The 25,169-nt window shown below is 35.4% G+C and overlaps 1 protein-coding gene across 24 annotated transcripts in view; it reads right to left on the bottom strand.

Annotated features, from left to right (window-relative positions):
* C2CD5 (C2 calcium dependent domain containing 5) overlaps positions 1–25,169 on the bottom strand; it is a 69,862-nt gene that overhangs the window by 5,094 nt on the left and 39,599 nt on the right. For 5 of the 24 annotated variants that reach the window (XM_030040110.2, XM_041118264.1, XM_041118261.1 and 2 more), the window contains 14 exons: positions 23,765–23,879; positions 21,136–21,231; positions 19,167–19,358; positions 16,108–16,294; positions 14,913–15,077; positions 14,439–14,579; positions 10,801–10,864; positions 7,279–7,340; positions 6,136–6,234; positions 5,639–5,728; positions 4,783–4,870; positions 3,619–3,705; positions 1,464–1,514; positions 349–450 (listed from right to left, as the gene is read on the bottom strand). In XM_030040110.2, coding sequence (XP_029895970.1) covers positions 349–450; positions 1,464–1,514; positions 3,619–3,705; positions 4,783–4,870; positions 5,639–5,728; positions 6,136–6,234; positions 7,279–7,340; positions 10,801–10,864; positions 14,439–14,579; positions 14,913–15,077; positions 16,108–16,294; positions 19,167–19,358; positions 21,136–21,231; positions 23,765–23,879 — 1,539 coding nt within the window. Of the gene's footprint in view, positions 1–348; positions 451–636; positions 691–1,463; positions 1,515–3,618; positions 3,706–4,782; positions 4,871–5,638; positions 5,729–6,135; positions 6,235–7,278; positions 7,341–10,800; positions 10,865–14,438; positions 14,580–14,912; positions 15,078–16,107; positions 16,295–19,166; positions 19,359–21,042; positions 21,232–23,764; positions 23,880–25,169 lie in introns of all 24 variants that reach the window. The other 19 variants (XM_030040109.2, XM_041118267.1, XM_041118266.1 and 16 more) reach the window with 8 other exon arrangements.

Genomic DNA, 25,169 nt, shown 5'->3' with positions numbered 1-25,169 from the left:
ACTGTCACCTTGGTGATTGCTTCCTGTTTCTCACCAAAAATTTTCCAAGATCATACATACACCTACATCCATGCAGTGTATGTTATATAATTAGTAGGCGTACACATTTATTGATAACTAATTTTTACTAAGTGAACAGAAATACTGTACTTTGCTTTTTATGATAGTGGTTCACAAACCCTATATTAGCTTACAAAGACAGTAACAATGTCGGCAGTTTTCACACTCAGGTATTCATTCTACACGTGATCTGTGATACTACTGCTGGGCAGGAAACTCCACTATTCACCACTGGGAAATCAGAGATATGTCTCAGATTATCATAACGTGGTAGAAACAGCCGCCTACTTGTCTTAATTGATCCGCGCCTTATGGTCTGAGCTTTCAGTTTAATGAGCTCTATCCAGCTGTTGCATCTGTCTGCAAAGGAACTGTAATCAATTGACGTTGCTGAAAACACAGACAGAAAAACAAAAGAAAAAACAAAGAAAAAAATATGGATGATGTCTCTTGCTCATCTCAATGCTCCTTTTGAGGAAGCAATTATCTGTGTCTGAGAGAGAACAAACATCCCTTTCCAGGTCTGTTTAAAGGAAAAGTTACAGTATAGGTTTGGACTTGTCCAAACCAGTGTACCGATTTCTGGTGATGTCCCAGCTGTGAACCAACTGCCTGACTGGGACTTCATCACTGAAAAAACATGCAAATACAGTCATTAATGACTTATGCTAGATTATTTTTTTTTAAATCTCATTTTAGGTATTAAGTTCTGGCTTCTTTGATTTTATTTAAGCCTTTTTTAGTTTTAATTTTCATTGCTACTCTTTTCCTCACTGAGAGCTGCTGATCATGATTTAAACTTCCTATCTTTATCAATAGCTAACCTACAGACTGAAAAAAAGCTTTGGTGATGAGGATAAGAGTCACAAGCTGAAACAACACCTCAGTTTTAAACACAAATGAATTTTCCTTACAAAATGCTGTCCTCCTTCCCCCAACATCCCCCCCTCCAACACTCACCCCCCCCCCCCCCCCCCATTATTACAATAAGAAGTAGAGTTGTTTCTGCTATGACTTTTGGTATTAGTTGCAAGAGTGTTTGCGTATCTTAAAAAAAAATGTTTTGCAAACACCGTTTCTTCGTTTTTCTGAAGAAACGGAAGGAACACATGCTAACTTCAAATTAAGACAAGCAAAAAAGCTCTCTCTCAGGGAACTAATTTTCTGTCAGATAAAGTGATATCAATATATCTGACAGAGACACTGTTGTTATTATTAACAAATCTGACTGTTGTAATTAAACAACACATCAAAATATTATGATATCATTAAGCCACACCAGAGCATGCATTCTCAGTTAACTAGTAAACACTTCCTGGATTAAGACACATCCAAAAAGAGTATACCAATATCCCAAGAATGCTCATTCTGTTCTGGCATATGGCTAAACTAAGTAAACTCACCTCTCTGAGCAGCAGGAATACCTGTGTGGGAACTTGCACCCTCCAGGACTTCTAACAAGACAAAATGAATTCCATTCAGATAATATATGAGCAGAGTCATGTAGTAGAGGACAACAGCTTTCTTCTTACAAAAAAAAAGTTTTTAGAGTAAAATATGAGTCTCCTTGTTTCAGCTGGGATAGAGTTAATTTTCTTTCTAGTAGCTGGTATAGTGCTGTGTTTTGGGTTCAGTACAAGAAGAATGTTGATAACATACTGATGTTTTCAGTTGTTGCTAAGTAGTGTTTACACTAAGTCAAGGATTTTTTTTCAGCTTCTCATGTCCAGCCAGCAATAAGGCTGGTGGGGCACAAGAAGTTGAGAGGGGACACAGCCAGGACAGCTGACCCAAAGTGGCCAAAGGGATATTCCCTACCATGTGACGCCATGCCCAGTATATAAACTGGGGGGAGTTGGCCCAGAGGGATCGCCGCTCAGGAACTAACTGCGCATCGGTCGGCGAGTGGTGAGCAATTGCACTGTGCATCACTTGCTTTGTATATTCCAATCCTATTATTATTATTGTAATTTTATTATTGTTATTATCATCGTTATTATTATTTTCTTCCTTTTTGTTCTATTAAACTGTTCTTATCTCAACCCATGAGTTTTACTTCTTTTTTACCTGATTCTCTCCTCCATCCCACTGGGTAGGGGGGAGTGAGTGAGCGAGCGGCTGCATGGTGCTTAGCTACTGGCTGGGGTTAAACCACAACAATGAGAAAAAAAATCTTCTCTATATAGTAAACTACATAGTTTGATAGCACATAATAAGTTGGTATAAATAATTAACTTTACTAAATCTGTCTTGCAAATTATATGATAATTTATTAAAGGTCATTACTGTCTAAGGTTGTACACAAGTATTTTTAAAATAACAATCTTACAGAAAAGTATGTAAAAAAGGTATCAATATATTAAATAAGCTGCTAAGTAAACATAACTACAATGAAACCTCAGGTCTACTTGTGAAGAAATGACAGATGAAGTAATTATCTAGTTGAAAGCCTCTGAAGTGATGTACAGTACAACACAGACTGTGAAGAACATCAGGAAGTGTTATATACGTGAACAGGCTACCCTCTACTGGTCAGTGCCCGTTATACAGGTAGCACAGTCAAGTAACTGTGAAAAAGACACCAGTCAGAAATTTCTGGATAGCTCCTCTTTTTGAAAATGAAAGGTTAGTAGTATCATAATATGATCAATTAAAAGTTAAGCACACAAAAATGCATAAAAATAAAAAAAATACAAAGCAATAAGAATATTATTACTGAAATTAAACTGACCTCTGAAAATAAAAGTAAATGTGGTAGGCACCCTCCTTTATACAATTTATGTAATGGGCAAAAAAGGGAGCTCTAACATTTTAGTAAAAGAACATTTACAGTAATTCACAGATACTAAATTTCCTATCACTAGCCATTTTGGTGGGTAGGTAATCCAACAATAGAGAATAAAGACAGCTGATTTCAATGAATGACTACCTGATTTTTAATACAGTCATAGAAGAATTGTGACGATCATTCTTAAAATGCAGCTCTACCTCAGGTAAAATAAAGCAGCTGTTTAACAGCTAAACTGTGCTGCACTGTACAAATTGTTTACTATGCAAGTTTAGGCTGCTCTCACTTAAAAAAAAAATAGCATGCAATTTTGCTCAGCTCAGCAACCAGTATTTGCTAGATAAAGTATTTTCCACCATTAAAACTATGAGATTAATTATTTGAGGCTGACAATACATGGAGTTATTTTATACGGGCCATTTACAGAAGCAAAGCAGTATGAGGCAAGCCTAATTATTAAGTAATTTATACTACTTTAAGTCAAATGACACCCAACATCCAGTGGTTTGCAGCATTTTCAATACTCTAAATGCAAAGATAGAAGAACTACGGGAAATCTACAAAACAATAAATACAGAACAATTAGCCAACCCATCTTCTGTGACTCTCAAAAAATTTTACTTTAGCAGTGAACATATCCATTACGCTTAGGTAGCAAAGAATATTTAAACCATGTGAAAGTATAGATATTTTAAAGCTACTGCAACAATGAAAGACAGAACTCAAAATCAGTAAAAAACAATAGTTCAGCATTCTTCCATTTAACTGACCTTTAGCTGGTGGGAATGGTTGAGAAGCAAGGGGATCAGAGCAAAGTTCCAATGGAAATTGTAGCTGGTCTTCATTGTCTGTAGATGCTTCAACAAAAAAACCATACCCAGTTGATAATTAACCCCCAAAATAAGATCTGCCAGTAATAATAAGCGCTATGAATTCAATTTAGTCAGGTCTGACTGGAACAGATTTTTTTCAGCATACGCATACGGTGATGCAGTTCTGTATAAACAGTTAGGTGTCTGACAAAAATCCAGCTGCAAAATTGAACATAATCTGTGTTCCATTGAACAGGATTTGATTTAGTATTTTCAGGGAAAAAATATTAAGTCAATTCGTGCATTTTAGATTTGATTCTGCAGTTGGATCTGAGTTAGCTATACATTACAGTAAAAAGTAACATTTGATTTACTTCACGTAAAAGAAAACAAAAAATTTACTGTTAAAATTGAAGAAGTAAGGTATAACTAATGTTTTAGAAACATATGGCTCTATTCTACTACCTAATTCCATTCTTCAGAAAGGAGTATCTTCAAAGTTCTGTCTAAATTCCCATACCCAGATTGCATACATACATTTCTAGCATAAGATGGTGCTTCATTAGCAAGATGACACACGTAGACTGCAGTAGTCTCTTCTATTTCCTCCATAATACTATATGCTTCCCTGATCTCCATAAATATTACTGACCTACTTAAGTGTTTTGGGGAGGTTTTTTGAAGTATTATGAATAATTTATTTTCTGCCTTCTTCAAGTAAGGACAAAATTTGCTACTTATAAGAACAAGTATCCTCTAATGACTTACACCACATGTTTCCAAATACAATGGAAATGTCATCATCTGTTACACTAATTCTTTAGAGAAAAACATTCAAAGAAAGATGGTACATGAAATAAGGAAATACCAAACATTTTTTCATGTTACTGTAAGTTTGTTTATTTCATAAAGCATATACCTAATACTTGATAAGTAAGTCATCCTGCTGGAGGTGACTTATATGACCTCTAAAACACTGTATGTTATGACTTTACAATTTTATAGACCCTCCCTGTAAAAATGTGTATGTGTAACTGAAATTAAAACATAGACTCATTAGGTACTGGGGAAGAAAAAGGAAAGAAAAATATCTCTTATCTTTACATGCCTCACAACACTTACCTCTTTGCTGTGATTTTTCTGTAGGGGCTTTGTTGGCTTGTAATGCTTGGTTTTTGTCAAATGTAATTGCAACAGCTGTGACTGCGATCTGCAAATCAGAAATATATGGCATATTAGGTAACTTAATCTCTCATGCAATCTGCAAAAATAATTTTGCAAACAAGACAGCTTTTTCCATAGAAAAAACAATGGGGGGGGATCATCTAAGTAGACATATTAAAAACCCTTCACAGCGAGCATAAAAGGTCCATTGTTAGAACATACACCTGACAGTGTTTGTCCCACATTTATGATTTTGTTCATCAGTTCTTTCCTTCTTTCTTGGTGAAGTGACATAAAAAAGAATCATAAAAACTCATTATCATTTATTTGTAAGGGAGAGAAAGATATGTTTAATTGAACACAAGAATGCTGCTATACTTCTAAATAAAACATTTCCTTTAAAAATAATGAAGTCTATCACATCATCTTGAAACAGCAAGAAAAAAATTAGACAATTATAACGACAGCATGCTTAGAAAACTAGTGTGCCATATTGCTGTAGTGTACGTGGTAACACCTTTTAATGGATAACTAGTCAGGGCTTTTCATTTCCTACCTAACTAAAAAGATACACACTATTAAGAGGCACTGTGCTCATGAAATGCCACGTAGTCCCATGATTCTCAAAACTGTGAACTCAGTAGGTCATCCTTTTTCTTCACTGAACATTATGGCCTTAAGTTTTACTTCAGAATTCACCAGACATACTAGTAAATCAAATCCTAGCCTAGTGTACTCTGAGCAGCAAATGTTAATTAAAGGCCAAAATTGGCATGCCTACATGCTGAAAAGTCAGAAGCGGCAGTCTACTTACCTGAACTAATTCATCCTCTGGTAGAGCAACTGTAAAATTTACATGACAAAGGCAGCAAGGAACCATAGATCGTAGTTTAAAATACAAGCTCTGTGGAAGACAAGACATTATTTGTGTTAGTCTAAAAAAATGTAAGGTTTACTTCAGAGAAATTAGAGATCAAAACTCTTTTCATAGTAGAAAACATCTAATCATAGTAATTTTTTCTTGAAGACAAACTACAGGTGTGAAAAGTCAGGATAGAATGCATTTTTTTAATTTTTGTTTCTAGAGTACACTACCAGACAAAGGACTCATTCAGATTCAAAAAGCTTTGGAAATTCTTAATACACTAAGGCAGCTGAATCTATCTTTAAAGCAGCTTACAAACTAATTACAGACACTTTGTAGCCTAATTCTGAAAAGTAATTATGAAGAAAATGTTATTTTCAGTATAGCCTGATTTTACTTTGCTTCCATTTGAACAATTCAAAAAACGTTTCAAATAAGATTCTTACCTTCAACAGATTCTCACAGAGATCATTAAAGTTCTTATTAAGTGTTTGATTTGTTAGGTTAATGTTGCTTAATCTGGATACTCTTACTGCTGTGAACATCTGAATTAGAAACAAAACACACTTTTTTTTTTCCAATATATGCCTGTATATTATATTAAAACCAAAACAAATTCATAAAGACAACAAATAATGCGTAACAGGGACAGGGAGAAAAGGAAAAAAACCGTAGCAACAGTAAGCCAAGTAAAGTGCTTATTGCTCATGAAATTTTACAAACAAAAGGCAAATTCTTTGCGAACTAATGTATACGAATATATGAAACAAGTGATTAAGCAAGATATGAAATACTTTATGTTGTTTTTGCATGCTTCATAAAGGAAGCTTTTGCATGCTTCTACCTGCTACACATTCTGTTAACTGCTGTTGAAAATTATATGTTAATTGTGTACAACAATGTAGACAATAATGGAATGTCACATACAGATACTCAGGCAATACCATCTACCTGAGTGCATGCTTCTGGTGCAGTCATATTGTTTTCAGGTTTGTGCTGTGCCTCTGCAAACCAGTCTTGCATTGTGCCAGTTAGGCATAAAAGTTCGCTTAGATCTGTTTTAACTCTCTCTATATGAGACTGAATTGTGTTGTACAAACATGACCAAAATGTTCAAACTTAATTATACATGGAATTTTTCTCTACTCACCAGATTGGATTTATCTAATTCTTATTTATCTTAACCTATTAATGTTATCATATGCAGTATCTCAGTGAGTGATCTGCAGTATCAGAGTGAGCGAGCAGCTGCGTGGTGCTTAGTTGCTGGCCGGGGTTAAACCATGACACACAGTCAACAATTTGTTTAAGAGGCTTCAAAATCTAGCCAAGCTCTTAAAAATGCCCAAAACCTTAAAGTTCATATTTACTGTAACTATTTTCTCATTTTTGTATTTTTGTACCAGGTTCTCTATTACATAACAGCATAGAAAAACCACAAAGAAACTGGTTCTCATACCCTATTTTTTTTACAGTATCCTTTTACTTAATCTTTCAAAATTAGTGATCTCTAATATATATTTAAATTACTAAAACATATTTCAACACAATTTGGAAAAAAAATTTTAATTTTCTTTGAATAACCTTACTTGAATTTCTGGTGTCCAGTTATTTATACCAGGCATAATTTCTGTGTTGCAACTGTAAAAACCTGTAAAAAAAAAAAAAAAAAATTGGGGGAAATCTATGCTGCACACTGAAATATAAATATATTTTTAAATAAACATATGTGACCTTACTTGACGTTTTGCAAGTATTTTCCCTCATTTGTTTTTGAATATGGAATAATATACCAGAAATAAGACCAACGTTCAAAAAACAAACATAGCATCTGAAGAATACAATATAACATACAAAACCACACGCTTTCTGTTATTTATACTGCAGTGAAAAAATGGATAGGAAAGATGGAACTCACCACTTCTAAAACAATAACTCACCACAGAATTCTAATTCTGAGTATTTCTTCAACCCCCAAAAAGCAAGGCCAGAAATATCATTATGCTGAGGAACTTGAGAGAGGCTACAAAGGCATGAAATGCAACAGTGACAGTTACTCCCCATAGAGACTGGGTAACTCATGTCATCTGATATTAAGACTAATTGGTGAGACAAGCTCCCTGACTGTTTCACGGAACTGCTCCTTATGGAACCCACAAAACAAAAAAACCCTGACTAGTTGGATCTGAGCAGGGAGAAGTGTTCAAAGAGGTTTTTTAACTCTCAGCAAGATATGCTTAAGCATTCTTGTAGGAAGGGCAAACACCCAAAATCCACTACTGCTCTGCCTAGTTTCTAATAGACAAGCTACGTACAAACGAGGAAACTTATTGTAAAAACTCGTGTAAAAGGTGTGATAGGAAAAGCTGAAAAGCTAACCTTTGACAGACAGATGCTTTAAAGATACTACCTAGAGACTGAGTGCAAATACGTAGTACTTACTAACAGAGACCTGAAAACACACACAAAAAAAAAAAAAAAAAAAAAAAAACAAAAAGAAAAAAGTATAATGACTAAACAACAGCGTAAAAAAAGTTATACACAGCAAATAGGCAATGTTGAAAACCTAAAGGTATCGCTAAATGAGCACAAAAGAGAAATATCTGATAGGGCCTATATAAATGCACAAAATAAGATAGAAAAGAAATTGTGTAGCAGCTTGCAGAAAGTATAAATATTAACAGATTTTCTTTCAGAACATCAAAAGCAGAAATCCTGTTGAAGAGCCAAGAAAGACATAGAAAGAATATGCAGAGATGATAACATGATAGGGGAAAACATGCCTTATTTCCCCCCCCCCCACATCGGTGTTCACCAAGGTAGTGGAGATTTCCATAATAGTGGAAAACGAGTCCCTTGTTTATTTTCCATCAGAGAACCTGTCTTAAACAAAAGTGTCTAAAGGAGATATTGAGCAAATAGGCAAATGAAAAATAAGGATTCATATAAGCAACAGGAAAGGCAAAAGATTAAATAGCTGACTAATTGGCACTGAACTGTAAAACTTAAAATTACCCCACTACCAGAGGAGAGGAGGATTTCATCTTCAGGTAGTGAGGTGCTTTTAGTGACTGGGACTTACCAATTTGCCTAGTACAGATACCTGTATTACCGGCCCGTAGAAGTTATTCCAGAAAATGGAGTTCATGGGGAGATGGAAAAACAAGACACTGCAGAGGAACTGATACCAAGTAACAGTCACAGCTCACAAGCTGTCGACAAGCATGTAGACAAAAGGTATCTGACTAATACAGTTTACTTCAGACATCAAAAAGCATTTGATAAGATCCTTCACCAAGGACTCTTTAAGAAACTAAATATGCTGAAGGTAAGAACAGAGTACCATTGAAAGAAATGCAATTATTAAAAGACTGGAAAGAGAAGGTCAAAATAAATGCTCAGTTTTCACAGTGGAGACATCTGTGACTCAGGATTGTATGCTTCAAACATATTCATAACTTATCTGCAAAAGAGGATAAAATGAGGTGACTGCTGATGGCCTTATTTTAGGGTAGCAAAATCAACTGCAGCAGGGCCTAACAATGGATAATTGATGAGGAATAAAAATTTTGGTGGTAGTAATAGGTAACTATGACTAGGATAGTTCTGAGCTCACCATTACTCAAAATAATAAACATTGATACCAATTATTAGGAAGGGAACAGATACATGCTCAGAAGAAACATGGGGAAACTCACAAACACAAGAGAGGGAGGACAGGACAACCAAATGTACAGAGCAACTTCCATATAACAGACAACCACATTAGCCTCTTATCCAGATCCAGGAGTTCCACCAAGGAGGATATGACAGATATACAACCACAAACAGCATAAAGACGACTGATACAAAGCAATGATTCACTGTTCTTCCCGATATAAGAAAAATGAAAAAGTGGCTGATACAAACCAAGCATAAGAAACTGGCTCTTGTATGGGTACAGATCCTGATGCAAAGTTCTACGAACACTGAAGATGCACGTAGGCTCAAAATGCAAAGAGCCAAATGCACAGAAAAGTTCGTCAAAGGGTACTGTTTACAAAGACATCTTTCCAGATGCTGTTGAACTATGAACTGTTAGCATGCTATTCTGGGGGATTCCCTGCCCCCCCCCCCCCTTACATTAATGTAATACACATTCTCGCATGATCCCTATCAGCAAGCAAACATTGAGTGATTCAGTACACCTCCCTCTGTTAGGTTCTTCATTTTTAAATGCAGACAACTAAATGGACACCTCACAAAGTTCTATTGCCAGCAATGCAGCCCCAACATTCATATTTGTACTGTGAAGTAAAAAGACATTGATTGCAAGTCTCATGATTGAATTTTGAAAATTATTCACTTTAATCAGCTCTATGTTCTTGAGTTGCAATGCTTTTTAAAAATACATCTATAAAAACACTGAAGAAATTAGAAACTACTCTAATTTTAAAATTTCTATTATTTGACTTTACTGCTTTCTACAGAAAAAGATCAATACTGACTTGGATAAAAATGCTGTGGGTGATTTAAGAATTCCAAATATTTTTGGACTTTGCTTTTTGTAACAGCACTACAAATGCAGTGAACACAGAGACTTAAATTGTCAGTACGGCACAATCACAAAGCAAGGAAAATACAAATGCACTTGTTGAGCAAGAGTGCTGGAAGGGCAAATTGCTCACTTTAAATAACTTCTTGGAATACAACACCAATATGTCATATTATACGGCAACAAATAACTTAAAAGACCATTCTGTTCTCTGTATTTCTACTTTCATTGACCCCCAAACCTACAAATTAGCTATTCAGTCTAAAAATCTTCAGAAACTGGTACACTAGTAGAAAAGATCCAATTGTTACACCCATATGAAGTTAACAACAAATTTGCAGCAACAGAACAAATCAGTGAACTACAAAATGCCAAACAATATTTTGTTTATTTCAGTTTTTAATAAGCAACAATCCCCATAAAAGGTTTAATGACTTGTTTTTCACAGGTCATTCTGAGAAGCTAAACACTTCAAGAATACTCTCCACTGTTACTCTTGAATTTTTACTTTTTTAAAATAAAACCAGTTCTATTTTCTCATTCTGCAGCCTACAGTATAAATGAGAAAAATATGTACCAGAAGGTGGTGGAACATCTGTCAGTAAAGAATGTACGTCTTCCATAGCATCAGTATCATCAATCTGGAAAAAGGAATAATCAATAAAAATCATGTTGGTGTTCCAGTCAGAAGTCTCAGAAAGATGTAAAAACTTTGTCATTAAGAGATCTATATCTGGCAGCTAAGTTGAGATTTTAAAAAAGGATTCCATCAACCAGACCTCTAAATCTTAACTACCAGCCTCTGGTATACTTAAGACTTGAAAAATAGATCCCTTAACTAAATTGTATTAAAAATAAAGCAATGTGCACAAAACACACAGAAACTGCAGTAAATAAAGACAAGAATGATAAAGAGAATTTTTAAAATAATTTAAAATGCTGAACAAGGTTCCACACAACAACTGACAACTTCTTCCAGCTAAGGACCTTTGAGTACTAGAGCTCTCATAAGGTCTGTATTATACTGATGTGATCATTCTCTGCCTATTGCAATGACACATAAAAATCTTTCCAGGACTTTAAAAACCTTACTTAGTATGAACAGTAGAAAAATCAAACAAGAAAAGGTAAATTTGGGGAGTATTAGTTTTTCATATGCAAATAACCTCTACTCCATCCAATCTTTAAAGACTTTTGTTAATTTAGATCAGACTGAGACCATATCTGCCCTGCTACCTTCTGTAAATATTTCTGTGTCATGTGCCTTTAGGTTCATTCTGTCTTATTGAGCTGCAAGAGATCCAAGTTTACCTCTAACTTCCAACATTTACTTAAAAAATATTTTGGAAATTGTTTATATTTTAACTCCAGTATAGGAGGGGTTCCCTTGTCAGGTGTTGCTTCTGCTTCTTCTCAGAGTAAGAGGAGGAGTCTTTTTTTTCTCCTCCCCCAAAAATACAGACAGCCTTACCTCTCATAATTGCCTTCCCAGCATCTCTTAGCATTTCCTCATCACAGTGAATTTTTTACCACTTTTTCTTACATATTTCCAGTGAACAACGACTTTACTCTTGAAAGAGTCAGGAGCTTCACTAAAGCTCCTGCAATACTGTCTCTGATACCCAATTTCTTAACAAAAACACTAGTAAGTGTGTCCTGGTTTCAGCTGGGATAGAGCTATGTTTTGAGTTCAGTATGAGAAGAATGTTGATAACACTGATGTTTTCAGTTGTTGCTAAGTAGTGTTTAGACTAATGTCAAGGATTTTTCAGCTTCTGATGCCCAGCCAGCGAGAAAGCTGGAGGGGCACAAGAAGTTGGCACAGGACACAGCCAGGGCAGCTGACCCAAACTGGCCAAGGGGGTATTCCATACCATGGGACGTCCCATCTAGTATAGGAACTGGGCGGGGGGGGGAATCACCGCTTGGGGATTAACTGGGCATCGATCAGTGGGTGGTGAGCAATTGTACTGTGCATCATTTGTATATTCCAATCCTTTTATCATTATTTCTCTCACTTTGTTAGTGTTATCATCATTATTAGTTTCTTCTTTTTATATTCTATTAAACCGTTCTTATCTGAACCCACAAGTTTTATTTCTTTTCCCGATTTTCTCCCCCATCCCACTGGGTGAGTGAGTGGCTGCGTGGTGCTTAGTTGCTGGCTGGGGTTAAACCATGACAAAGTGGTTCCACAGATGAAAAGTCCTTTTTTTCTATAAATGAAGGCTGAACTACCAAAACACAGGGATGCGTATTCTAGGACCAACACATTCACATAATGTAAACCAGTAAATGATGGTCCTTAAACATCAGATCTTTTTCATGCCAACTTTAGCACCATTTGTAATATACTCTATAGTACACTATAGCATACTTAACATTTTTCCCTTCTATATGGAGGTCTCCTCCTATCCCCCCCAAATTCCATACATGACAGTTAATAAATAAGGTAGAAGGAAGAAGTCTCCAAAACTGTAAAAAGAAGACATGAACTCCACTTGCAGTATATAATGCAGTCCTTAGCCAGCTGATCTTTGTTTAAAACCTATCAAGCTTATTTATGAGGCAACTGGATGGAAGAAGTATGCCAAGCTTTTATTATTGCTCTCTCTCTTCTATTTGACAGCCTTTATAAGTGAAAAGGAGGCTGGGCATATGTTTTTCCGGTATTTTTCCATAACCAGTCCAAAGGGTCTCTTGCAGTATAACAGTCTTTGAGTTGTTTTGTTTGTTTGGGTTTTGGTTTTTTTTTGTTGTTGGTTTTTGTTTTTTTTTTTTTTTTTAATGCCCTACACAATCCTGTATTTTTTTTACAAAGGCATTTGACCCTTTTTGCATTTATCAAAGTATTTTCTGATTGGCTCATCCATTTCAATACAGCACCTCAGAGAGCATCTATCATGACTTTTGTTTTGAGGATACAATTCCACTCCTGTCAGTCTACACAGATGATGATATTAAAACAAAAACCTGCTAAGATCAGCTGCAAAAAATACTTGATGAAACCTGTCTTCATTTCTTTTTAATGTGAGAGTTAACTAGCATCAAAGTTACTTTTAGGGACTTCCCAATTTACTTACTTTGATCCTAGTATACCTGTAATGGACTGGAGAGCAAAAATTGACTCAAAGAGCAGAAGCACCAACCAATCTCAATTTATTATACCAACCTCTCCCAACCTGTTATTTTTTCACTCTCCTTTCTTACCTCTGTTTTCAAGTGAACTGCTGTTACAGCATGTTCTCATTCTCCCTATCTACAACCTTTCTTCCAGATTATTTTCTATGAAGATAGTGTTTTGTGAAGATTAACATAAAGTCTTGAATGTACCTTAGGCTGCAATTACAGGCTGTAATTTAATTAAATTGTTTTCTTTTTCTTAGTCTAAGACAGGTATGTGTAATACCTGTATCTACAAGATGATGATCAGAACTCTAGCCTTCTTTAATACTTGGCTCCTTTCCTTCAAAACTGTACAACGTTAAAATCACATCTTTGAATTTTAGTGAATAGAGAGGTAAAAGAAATCTATGTTCTCTGTCTATAGGCGGCGTTCTTGTTTCTAGTTGTAGCTGTAGAAAGAATTGGAAGGTATTCTCTGAAGTTGTAAATTCTTGAACTCTGAAAAGCATCAGCTGAAATTCAGAAAAGGAAGTCGTCTTCTATGTGCTCTCTTGATACATGCATTTTTTTGAATGCTTTGAATACTAGCAGTTCTGGAAACTAGTAATTCTGAATATCCAACTGTAACAAAAAGAGCTTTGAAACAGGAAGAATATACAAGCTTTTTCTTTGCTAAATATAAAGTGTGACAACACAGAACCTCAATGTTTATAAAAATACATCTAAGTTTTGGATCAGTCATGACTGCTGCTTGAAGTAGGCAGAAGGGCATTTCTTAACAGCTCTTAGTTATTACTCTAGATATTGCTACATGTTCATGAATAGCTGGGCAATCTTTTTTTTCAGATATTGGCATAATAGGCATATTCTAGCTATGCTTTAATAGAAATAGAACAGCAAAATAGAATAAGAAAAAGAGAGACAATGGAAAATCCAATACTTAACATTTCCTACTGATACAAAATGGAAAAATTTATATACAATTTAATAACTGTCTTTAGAGATGAGTAAGAAAACTTTTCTTGTTTTTTTTTATATACATTTCAGGAAAAGAAAAGTATGAAAACAAGTACTGAAAACATTTATCACCTCCAAGACAAAAGCATCCTTTTTCCCATGTGAAAGGTCTAGCTCTGTAACTTCATCAGAGCTTTCTGACTGAGATCTTAATAACCTGGAACGTTGCCTTGGCTCTGGAATGGGAGACCCAATGATTTCTTCAGGTAGCTCCTAAAAACGACATAAAAATTAACAGTTGTTCTATGTAGCTTAGAAATAATTTCAATTATAAGCAATTTGTTAACAGTTCTAAGAATCAAAACAGTCTGAAAATAATTTTACTGAGAAATAAATCTAAATAAGTACAAACTGATTGGGATGTGTGGCTTAAGAGATCTGAAAATTCCAGTAGGTTCCCAAAATATAGTGAGAAGAATCTATGTATCTATTAAAAAATAACTTATGTTCTGAATGATTCAGTCATTAAGAATTCATGGATATACATGGTGTATATCTGTTTGACTCAGAATGCTTTATTTTTAAGAATATAAAAGCTTTACTTACTGGAGGATTAATCTCATAAAGTTCCTTGTTTTTTGCTATCGTATCATTTATTTTCTTTTGCATGTGAGATATATGCTGCTCATAGGTGCCATCATTTGGAGTCTTCCCAGCAATCTGAATACCACCAGGTGTTGGCAAAGCTGCTAGATACACACCTGTTGCAGACTTAAAAAGTCATTAAGAAAAATGACAATTACATAAGCATGTACTTCCAATATTTTCATATAAAATGTTCCATAATGCTTATGCTATAATGGACAGCATTATGATGTGCACATTACAGCATGATCTCTTCCCATAATAAATGGGTATCTCTCTCCCGTTCACTTATGAAAAAAAGCACCATTCTTTTAATAAACTCTCTCCTTCTCATGGGTCTTTTCCATGGTGGAGCTCTTAACTTACCTAAAAGTTCCAAACAAAGTATGAATTAAAACCTCTGTCCTAGTATATTTTGTATAGACAAGTGATGGCTGCAAGGATTTAAAACTTGGCCAAACCATTTACAGTATCACTGAAGTTGTGACAATCCCATTTCTATTTACAGAAAACAGATCATCAGTTCAGACAAAAGAACATGCAAGCCAGTCAATATTACCCAAGCACCCTCTTAAGCTGATGCAGGAAGAAGCAGCATACTTCCACTACTCTAACTACCCCACACAACAGAATGAGATTAGAAAATATTGTTAATGAACGTTTCTTGACTATCTCTAAGAAACTTCCAATCTATCATTTATTTCTTCAATGTCATCAAAGAAGAGGCAACAAACCTCTTGTTGGTAGCTAACCAAAAGATTTATTGAGATACTTGATTGACCTTATTTGTCGTGGAACTGTAATGTAACTGAGGAACAGGGATCTCTTTGACAGGAGCTTTAAAGAACACAATCATTTTTCTGTAATTTATGCGATTAAACCATTTAAAATTTCTTTTCCTCTCATCCCCTTTCTAATAATCTTGTCCTCTAACAGAGTTTCAAGAAATTTGAATCTTCTTTTTTCTGGTGCTGAAAGAGTCTCTCCTGATTTGTCAACAATTAGACACCTCGTTCCTTTCCATCATTTCATTTATTCTTAAAATGACATTTTAAAATTTCTAGTTACTCTCAATTCCACAAGACTTGTATGTCTTTGTGTCCTGAAAAAATACTGTAAGAAAGCAAAAGAATCCCAAGATTAAAACTGTACTTACTGCCAATCCCATTAGCATATTTTCACCCACAGTGATCTGAATTCTCAGCCCAAACAGAGCATTCATTCCTCTCAGCTTAAGTTTATTCATCAGTTGGGTGTGCACTTCATATTCCATAAATGGCAAAAGATTACTGATAGATGTTGCATTTGCTTCAGCTTGAGCTTTCTTCTTTAGTCGGCATAACCTAACAACACAAAACAGTACATGACATCAGCAGATAAACAGTTTTAATGGACTGTTGAAGTTTGAAAGCAATCACAGGGTATTTTGATTTTTTTTTCCCCTCATTGTATAACCTAATACAATCAGTTTCTTTTTAACTTATTTTAGAACCCTGTAAAATATTAAATTCTCATCAGGAAGATCAAAGCAGACTGAGGCACTGAGTCTCAGTAAGTGGCATTTTATTTTCATTTTTAATAGGAATCTGTGTATTTATATTAAAAATAAAAATAGGTAACATAAAAAGTAAATTTATAAAACAGAACAATACATAACCTTCAGCAACATTCAAAAATATTCCCTATCAAAGCAGAATACAAAAATTTCAAATACTGTATCTTTGTAAAGCACTGAATGAAGTCATGTCTCCTTTTCTTAAAAGACGCTTAAGGACTTATCAGAAACAACATGCATCACACAGGCTCTTTGTCATAATAGTCTGATAGCACCTAATAACTATGCAATGTAAAGAAGTTTTCTACAGATTCCAGATAACCATCTACTAGCTATTCGGCTAAATATATTAACACTATTATCAAATAGCAGCGACTGTTAAAAATTTGCCCTGCTCACTTTTGTCAAAGCAAATCCTGAAGACAAACACAACTTCTTTGCTATTGCAAGTTGTCTGGTATTTGTTAAACATTCCTCTCCCCCCCCCCCCCCAAAAAATAGATTATTTCAAGGGACATTTACTACAGCCCTCTTCAATTAAGCCTCAGAACTGATGAGGTGCATTCTTCTAGATTGCTGCAACTGTAAAATAAAATGTCAGTTCTTTAAAAGAACTCCTTGACACTGTCTTATCTGAAAATTTGTATTTTCAGCTTTTCTTCTAGTAAGACCCCAAATGCAAACAGCTATTTCTGTTGCTGCAAACCTCTTAAAGACTTCAGGTACAACCATAAGAAATTACATCTACTGGTAGAACTTCTAAAATTCCTATTAATACAGTTATTCAAGGCACACTTCGGAATAAATAAAAAAATGAGTGCCCTCACAGCTCAACCAATTAACTAGGCTAAAAATACCTATTTTAAAAGAATAAAAGAAGGAACATAGAAATCCCACCTCTGACTATATTACGTTAGCCATATTTCACGCTTTGGGTTTAGTCCCATAAGCTGAAATTCAAACCCCACACCACTGTAATGACTGCCTACTTTCAGTGACAAATTTTTGTTCAAAAAGAGCACAACTGTATGTTTTAATGATATGAACAGACAATACTTTCTTCTAAAGACCACATTTATGACATCACCAGGGAAACACAGTAATTTACCCAATCATATCAAGTTCACCTCAAAATCTTTCTAACTATAGCTTCAGGTCTTTTCTTTCTTCTTTTTTGGGGGGTGGGAGTGTTTGAGGAATCATTCTAGAGAAAACGGGACACCTGCAAGTATGCAGAGACAGATCGGGGACCACCGTGTGACACTAAAAGTCAATTTCCACAATGGCACTAAACACAGAGCTTAGCAATACAGAAAATACCAAAGGAGGAGCACAGAACACATCTCTACAGTCGTTCAAGTAACTCTGCTGTAGCAGAAGTCAGAGAATGATAATCATAGTATCATAGAAAGAACTCAGGTAAGAAAGGTCTTCAGGTGGTCTCCAGTCCAACCTCCTGTACAGACAAAGCAAGGTCAACTCTGAGCTCAGACTAGGATACTCAGAGCTTTATCCAGTCAGGTCTTGAAAATTCCCTGAAGATGGAGGCTGCGCAACCTCCTAGACAATCTGCTCCACTGCCCAACTGTCCTCACTGGTAAGTAGTTTTTCCTTACATCCATGCTGAATCTCTCTTGCTTCAACTTAGGCCTATTGTGTGTCACTCTCGCACTGTGCAGCACTGTGAAGACTCTGGCTACATATGCTCCATAACCTCCTTATAGGTACTGGCAGGCTGCTGTCAGGTCCCCCTGAATCCTTCCTCTCTCCAGACTGAACAAGTCCAGCACCCGCAGCTCCTCTTCATAGGGCAGGTGCTCCTTACTCCCTTGGTGGCCCTCCACTGAACCTGCTCTAGTTTTCTGGTGTCTGTCTTACTCTCAGAGGAGGACAGAACTGGACAGGTATCATACTGTCTGGTCCCACTCATTGTGGTGTAACTGGCAAACTTGAAGAGAATGCAGACCATCATCCCCTCCATGTCATCAAGATATTCAACAGGACAGATCCCACTGCAGACTGTATTATACTTGTCACAGCCATCCAGGTAGGTTACAAACCATAAACCACTACCCTCTCAGCCCTACCATCCAACCACTTACTTATCCATGTAGTTGACCACCCATACAAACTGTACATGGCTAAGCCTTCCTTCTTTCCCACTGTAAACCACCTTATTCCCTTTTCCAAATTCAAATCCAAAGACCACAGCATAAAATGGACACAATTCTACAGAGATAAAGTTCAGTTACAGACATCAGCACAGAATTAACACAACTGACTTAAACAGTTCATTGAGTTTCCAGTGCAATAGCTGTACCTGACCACGTCAGCAGTCCCAAACAGAAAGTTAAAGCATGAAAACTCTTACATCCAGGCAGACAAAATACAGCAATTCCAACATGCATAAAAAAAAAAAAAAAGGCAGAACATGTACCAAATGCCCATCAACATGGGTAAGTTACCAGATGTCCATCAACAGACATGACACGTAACAGAGGGCGAAGAGAAGGCTGTCATCCTCCTGTACCCTAATACATTGTCATTAACTCCTAGCAATTCAACATAAAAATTTAAGGTTTGATGACATACTGGATTTTAGCAACAGGAATTCTTCAAAGATCTCCAAAACTTTACTAAGAAAACATTTTGATAGATACCTGGCTTGAATAAGACATCCCTTCCCAATAACTATTGCCTCTACAGGAAGATCAATTGTGGTGAAAAGGACATCAGGAACTTTTTGCTTCCTGCAGTTGTAACAATAAGTGAGGTGAGCAGGGAATGGCATGTTCAATTCATCATATGGTATATGGCAAAATCCACAACCTGGTGGTGAAGCTTCTTCAATCCTAAAAATACATTATGGAGAATATACTTAAAACATCTGCATCTTATTAACAATGATCAATACGCGCACATGTGTATAAACACCTACAGATAGCTACTTAAATCATACACTGCAGCTATACTCTGCTCCATTATACCAATGTGACAAGTATTGCATTTTATTAATTAGAAGAATAAAATTAGGCTGCACACTACTAGCTAAAACGCTATAAATAAAACTTGCATTGAAACTTGTTATGCAGGGATCAAGAAAAAGTACATACAATGACCAACAATTTATATAAACCTAAAACATTACTGAGCTGACTTTAGGCACTATGATTTCTAAATGTAGTCCATGGTACAACAGTTTTACAGAGAATTTGCTGTACCAAATACAATGAAAAGCCTCTTTTACATGGGTTGTGTCCAAAAACCTACACAAACCTAATGAGCAGAACATGAACAACAAACCAACCATCCTACCGAGAAGCAGCACAATATATATAAACATTGTAAGAAGAATAGCAAGATTATTTCCTAAGATAAGATATTAGGTAAAACTTGTTATTCACTTAGAACACTTAGTCCCACTACCCCATAAGAAATACCCAGGAATAACCACTGTAAAAATATGAACAGGGAAAGCACAGGCTAACTGCACCACTGCAAATTTATTCTGTTTCACATAAACAATTCTTCCCAGTGAATTCTGAAGAGATGCCTAAGCAAATCTGACAGATTTAGAACATTAGTTATCATAGATTTTGGCAAATGTATTGTCTCAAACATAGGCTTTGTCCGTTTAGTTGTTTTACCTTCCTTTGGCATTTATCATCTATGCCAAGACTCTTAGTAGCACCGAAATACATATTTTGATAAAAATGTAATTTTCTTCATCTTATGAACATGACATTTCTTTCTCTCCATCATATAGTGAATATGGAAACAAATACTTTTGTTCTGGCTACAGTTTTCAAAAGCCTATCTACACAAGAAGATAACGGCCTCCTGCTAACAAAGTAAAAGAATAATAAATAATACTATGATGGCAGGGTTATTATGGAAAAAGTAAAGCAAGTGCTAAGGTGTAATAAATAGCCTTACTTACTACTACAATAACCCCTGAAATATTTGATGACTATCCTGACAAACACGTAATAAATTACCAATATGCATTAGTTAATCTAATAATCTTTTCCTAAAAATAACTGTTTGTCAATACTCATTCTTCAGATTTTATTTGCGAGAGCAGAAACAAGGGGAAACTTCATTTTTTTCCTTCTGTTTCATGATTTTGTTCATAAACTTCAACTAAAACATACATCTTTTGTAAAAATCTGGCACTATCTTTGTTTTACAACCAAGCTATTTTATCTCCCATACAGCTCTTAAATAGTATATAGAGAGCATATATACACATATTACAGCCACAGCAGTTTTTGGCTTACGTAATTTATCACACATCTGTCATTTTTTATAGTGTGATACAAAGTTGAGAAAGATACCTGAAGAGCGGCAAAGGAAAAAAAAACTGAGTTATGATCTGTGGTTAGTAGTCAAATGTGTTACCTTATTCAGACTGTTAGAAATAAAAACAGAATATCTAATTTGGTGCAGAGTTCCATTACTTCTGTTGTTGTTGTTGTTAGTGAAAAGCAGTAAAGTGGTTGGTCCCGCATCCTGCACTGTAACACTGTAACCTACCCTAATAGAGAAGAACTATCTTGGCTCTGAGGAAAAAAATCAACCTCTCCCTTCTCTGACCCTATGGAAAAGAAGCCAGGCTGCCATGACAACCTTTGTTCCAAACAGCCTTCCATGGTGCCATCCTGAAGAAACCTAGGGTTCAGTACAGCTGCTGTGCCAGACGCGGACAAAATACAGACCTCTTCACTATAAGAGAAAAGAATTACAACAAAGTGAATTCCTACTACTTAGTGCTACTTTTGCTTAAAACTATTAGATTAAAAGGCTGGTACAAAAGTCTCAATAAATTCAATGTAACTACTAATTTTGTGCATTTGTACAATTTTATCTGTTAAATCTCACAAACAATCCTCTTCTGATATTTAAACCATTGTATAAGTAAGAGATGCAGAAGGATTGAACAGAAAGACTAAAGAGCTATGCCCTATGTTATAAATAATATGCTGTAACATCACAAAGGCTAACCAGGTTTAAGTATGGTTTTCAATACTATGGTTAATAATGCAAAGAAATCCAGCCAACCAACAAAAGCAAACAAACATTTTAAAAAAAAAAAAAACAACCAACCAAGGCATAATTGTTTACCAAAGTAAAATGGAAGTTGAGAGCCTCATCATCTTATAAACATTCACCCTCAAAATGAAGTTATAACACAACACTGACAAGGGTGCTTCTTGGAGGATAAAAAGTAGCAAAACAGTAATAATTTGACTATGAACAACTACAAATAATAGTACATATAGCATGTAAAGTAACTGACCATATTCATGATTTAGCAGTTAAAGCTCTCAGAAATGCAAATTATGATCACAGAGCTTTTAATATTTCTGAAATTGTTAAATAAGAAACAAATCTCTTAACATCCAGTACTTAAAATACTACATTGGAAAAAATACAGAGAAAAGCTTTCCCACATTTTCTAGAATGATACATATGCCTTTTTCATTTGTTGTTTCTCTTTCCAGAATAATTTTTCATATCTAACATGTCTGGCAGACCAGTACTTAGACAGAGCCTTGTCCTTTAAGCATGGAATGAAGCTGAACTGGCAAGCAAGCATGGGAAATCTAAATTCTATCAATGATCAAATACTACCACATTAAAATCTTTAAGAAAAATGGAAGTGTGAAATAACCCAGTAACTGACTGCCTATCTATACTCTGTATATTCTTTCCCCATAGTTAAAGTAGGAAAAAAAGAATACAAAATATTAATGCTTCTTACAAGGAGACTGACAGCTGAAGGAATAAATCTTTCATTTTTAGTGCAAGTTCATCCCTCAGCAATGGAAACTTGCACATTGCAATTCTGAGGTAAATATGGTCTTTAATACACCAAGCAAGACAGGACATAACCAGACAAGACAGGGTAAGGAATACAAACCATCCCCTGTCTGTAAGGTAAGTTCTCCTGTTTTCCTATTCTACTAGCACAAGCACTTGACTTCCAAGAATTGTTTTCAAGTTTTGTGAAAGATCAATATATTTGGTGGTGGTGTTTTTTACCTGCAGTGAAGCAATAAATGTGAAGGAGCAACAGATGTCAAGCAATCAATGCTGTGGCTTTCAGACTGATCATTTCTGATTATCTTACTACTTTACCAACAGATGGTGTGCACTCATGAAAGCACTGTATAACTCTGTATTTCTTTCTTCAACTTATCAATTGCAAAGTAAAATGAAAGTTCTGATTCCAACTTCTCTCTTTAACAAAGCAAAGCTTTAGCACTTTTTCTTTAAAGTATTTAGGCAAAACCAGCTTGACAGAAAATAAATTCAGATGTCTGAGTTTGCTTCAGTTACTTTCCTAAAACATTTCAAAACAACTAGTGAGCCAGAGTACTTTTCTGTTTGATACCAGTCAGACACACTTGGCCCCAGGAGGAGCTCTTCATAGATGCCCTTCTGGAGCTAGAAAGAGATACAACCTTTCCTGGGCCAGAGAGAAGGACAAGTAATTAGATGAATCCCAAACCATTTCTCCCAATCTCCAAGCCTCTCACAAAGTTTGTTATTAAGCCACCAAAATACACAAGACTGGAATTTTCTTAGCCAAATGGAATACAGTAAGGCACTGGAGTTTTGACCTGAATAGGATGCAGGGCTGGGAAATTCAACCTCACAAAGACTACTGCAGAGCTGCAGTTTAATATCTTAAGCACTACTGAAAGATAAAAATAATGACATGCTTTTTCCAGAAAGAAATACAGAATTTTTACACCTAAAGTATTCTAGATCTATCAGGCAGCATATTCTCCTTTAACTCACAGTTAATTCATTCCTAGTAAAGAACTTGTGCCTTAAGTTTGAAGTTTACTGTTTAAGTACTGGTCTGCCAGTTGTTACCCAATAATGAAACTGCAGTACATATACTTCTAGGAACAGCCTTAACTATTTAGGTAGATTAGGTTTAGAAAACTTCAGAGATAAATTAATATTGTTACTACAAAAGGAAATATGTAGGTTTTAAATTTTTTTGTTAAAGTGTAATGTTCATTAGAAAAAAAAAGATCTTAAAACCCAAACCAAAACATACTATAAAAAACAAAACAAAACACACAAGACTGAAATCTCAGAAAGTTACTTTAACAAACTCTCCGAAGTAGATATACTAGACAGTACCAACAGCTGCGTTGAAACAGTTCATCATTTTTAATCCACTGAAGATGAAATAAATATTCTGTGGCATTTTGAAAATTAAATCATCATCATGATTTACCAAATGCTAGTTGATTCACTGTAGCCCACTACAGCATGACAACCCAATGCCTTGGCATGGGATTTTATTTCTTGTCTGATTTCTGCCCACCATGCATCTCGTGTCTCTGGTTCATCTGAAAGACAAAGTATAAATCAGTTCACTACTCTGCACTATGTCAACATAAAGCTTCATGCAATTAATCTGCAAAGTCGAATTTTTCATATTCAAGTGTTTTGCTATATCTGGACGCTTTTCATTTCCTAGCTATCGCACTTCAAGCAAACACTAACAGGGCTTTTTCATTAATTTTCTTGTTTATCACCCGTGTGAACAGGTTCTGACAAATTATTGCATTCTTGTTGTTATCCATATGACAGATAACACCAAAACACTGTAGATACTGTTCCAATCTCTACCCACTTGAAGACCATACTGTCAGTTTCCAACATGAGAGCAACACATAACTTGCAACAAAGCATCACAGATACTCTGCAATATTGAAAAGCTAGTAGTAATGAAACAGTATTTGGAGTAATAAAGTAACATTTTACTTCAGTATACATTTGCCATCTTTGAAATAACCTCAACAGTTTTTCCTACTGCAAGCCGTTCTCTCTGTTAACCAGACTTTTAAAATATTTGTTCAAGACTGTATCACTAGCCAAACACACCGCTCTGTGGTCCTTATTTCAGACTTCTAACTTTGAGAACCCATAGGTATTTGAAACTACTTCTACATTAACAACATTAAGAAGTACAAGATATATGCTGGCTATGTATTTGTCAATGCTCTTCTGCTTCAGTATCCTCACAACCACACCTTTTTTCTCCACCCTCTCCCCCCAATAGATTGTAATTACCTTTACTGTCTTTCAGATTTTATGTTGAAACGTATCCTACCTGTTTTTCTTGAATACTACATTAAAACTGAAAAAAAGAGCGCTACTAGAATCGGTTTATGCAATCCATTTATTTTAACTGTTCAGCAATTAGTTTCCCAGAACTAAAGCTCTTCTCACAAGCTTTTTACATATGAAGTCAACAAGTATTGCCATTTACAATTAGAGTTTGTCAACTGTTTCTTCTTTCAAAATGGCTTACCTGTACAATGAACTTAGTTGAAAACTACGTTAATTGTTGATACATAAAATAAGGGGAAAAACAATAACAAACAATATAGGCACTCAGATGCTACAAAGGGTTCTGAGTAGACAGATTCTTATACAATTTCCCTGAAATCAACTGAACTTTGCACAGATACAAACTTCTAGCCATTGAGATCTCCTTGCTGAATCATAATTTAGAATATCAATGTCAAAACCTGAGATTCATTGGGAACCAATTTTGTACTATCCGGGATATTTATAAATATAGTGTATGATAACCCTATATCATACACTAGGTTCTCTGACAACATGACAAA

This window comes from Aquila chrysaetos, chromosome 17 (assembly GCF_900496995.4).
Source record: "Aquila chrysaetos chrysaetos chromosome 17, bAquChr1.4, whole genome shotgun sequence".
NCBI classification, from domain to species: domain Eukaryota; kingdom Metazoa; phylum Chordata; class Aves; order Accipitriformes; family Accipitridae; genus Aquila; species Aquila chrysaetos.
The sequence above is the reverse complement of the archived record's forward strand: the minus strand, read 5'-3'. Positions and strand labels throughout refer to the sequence as shown.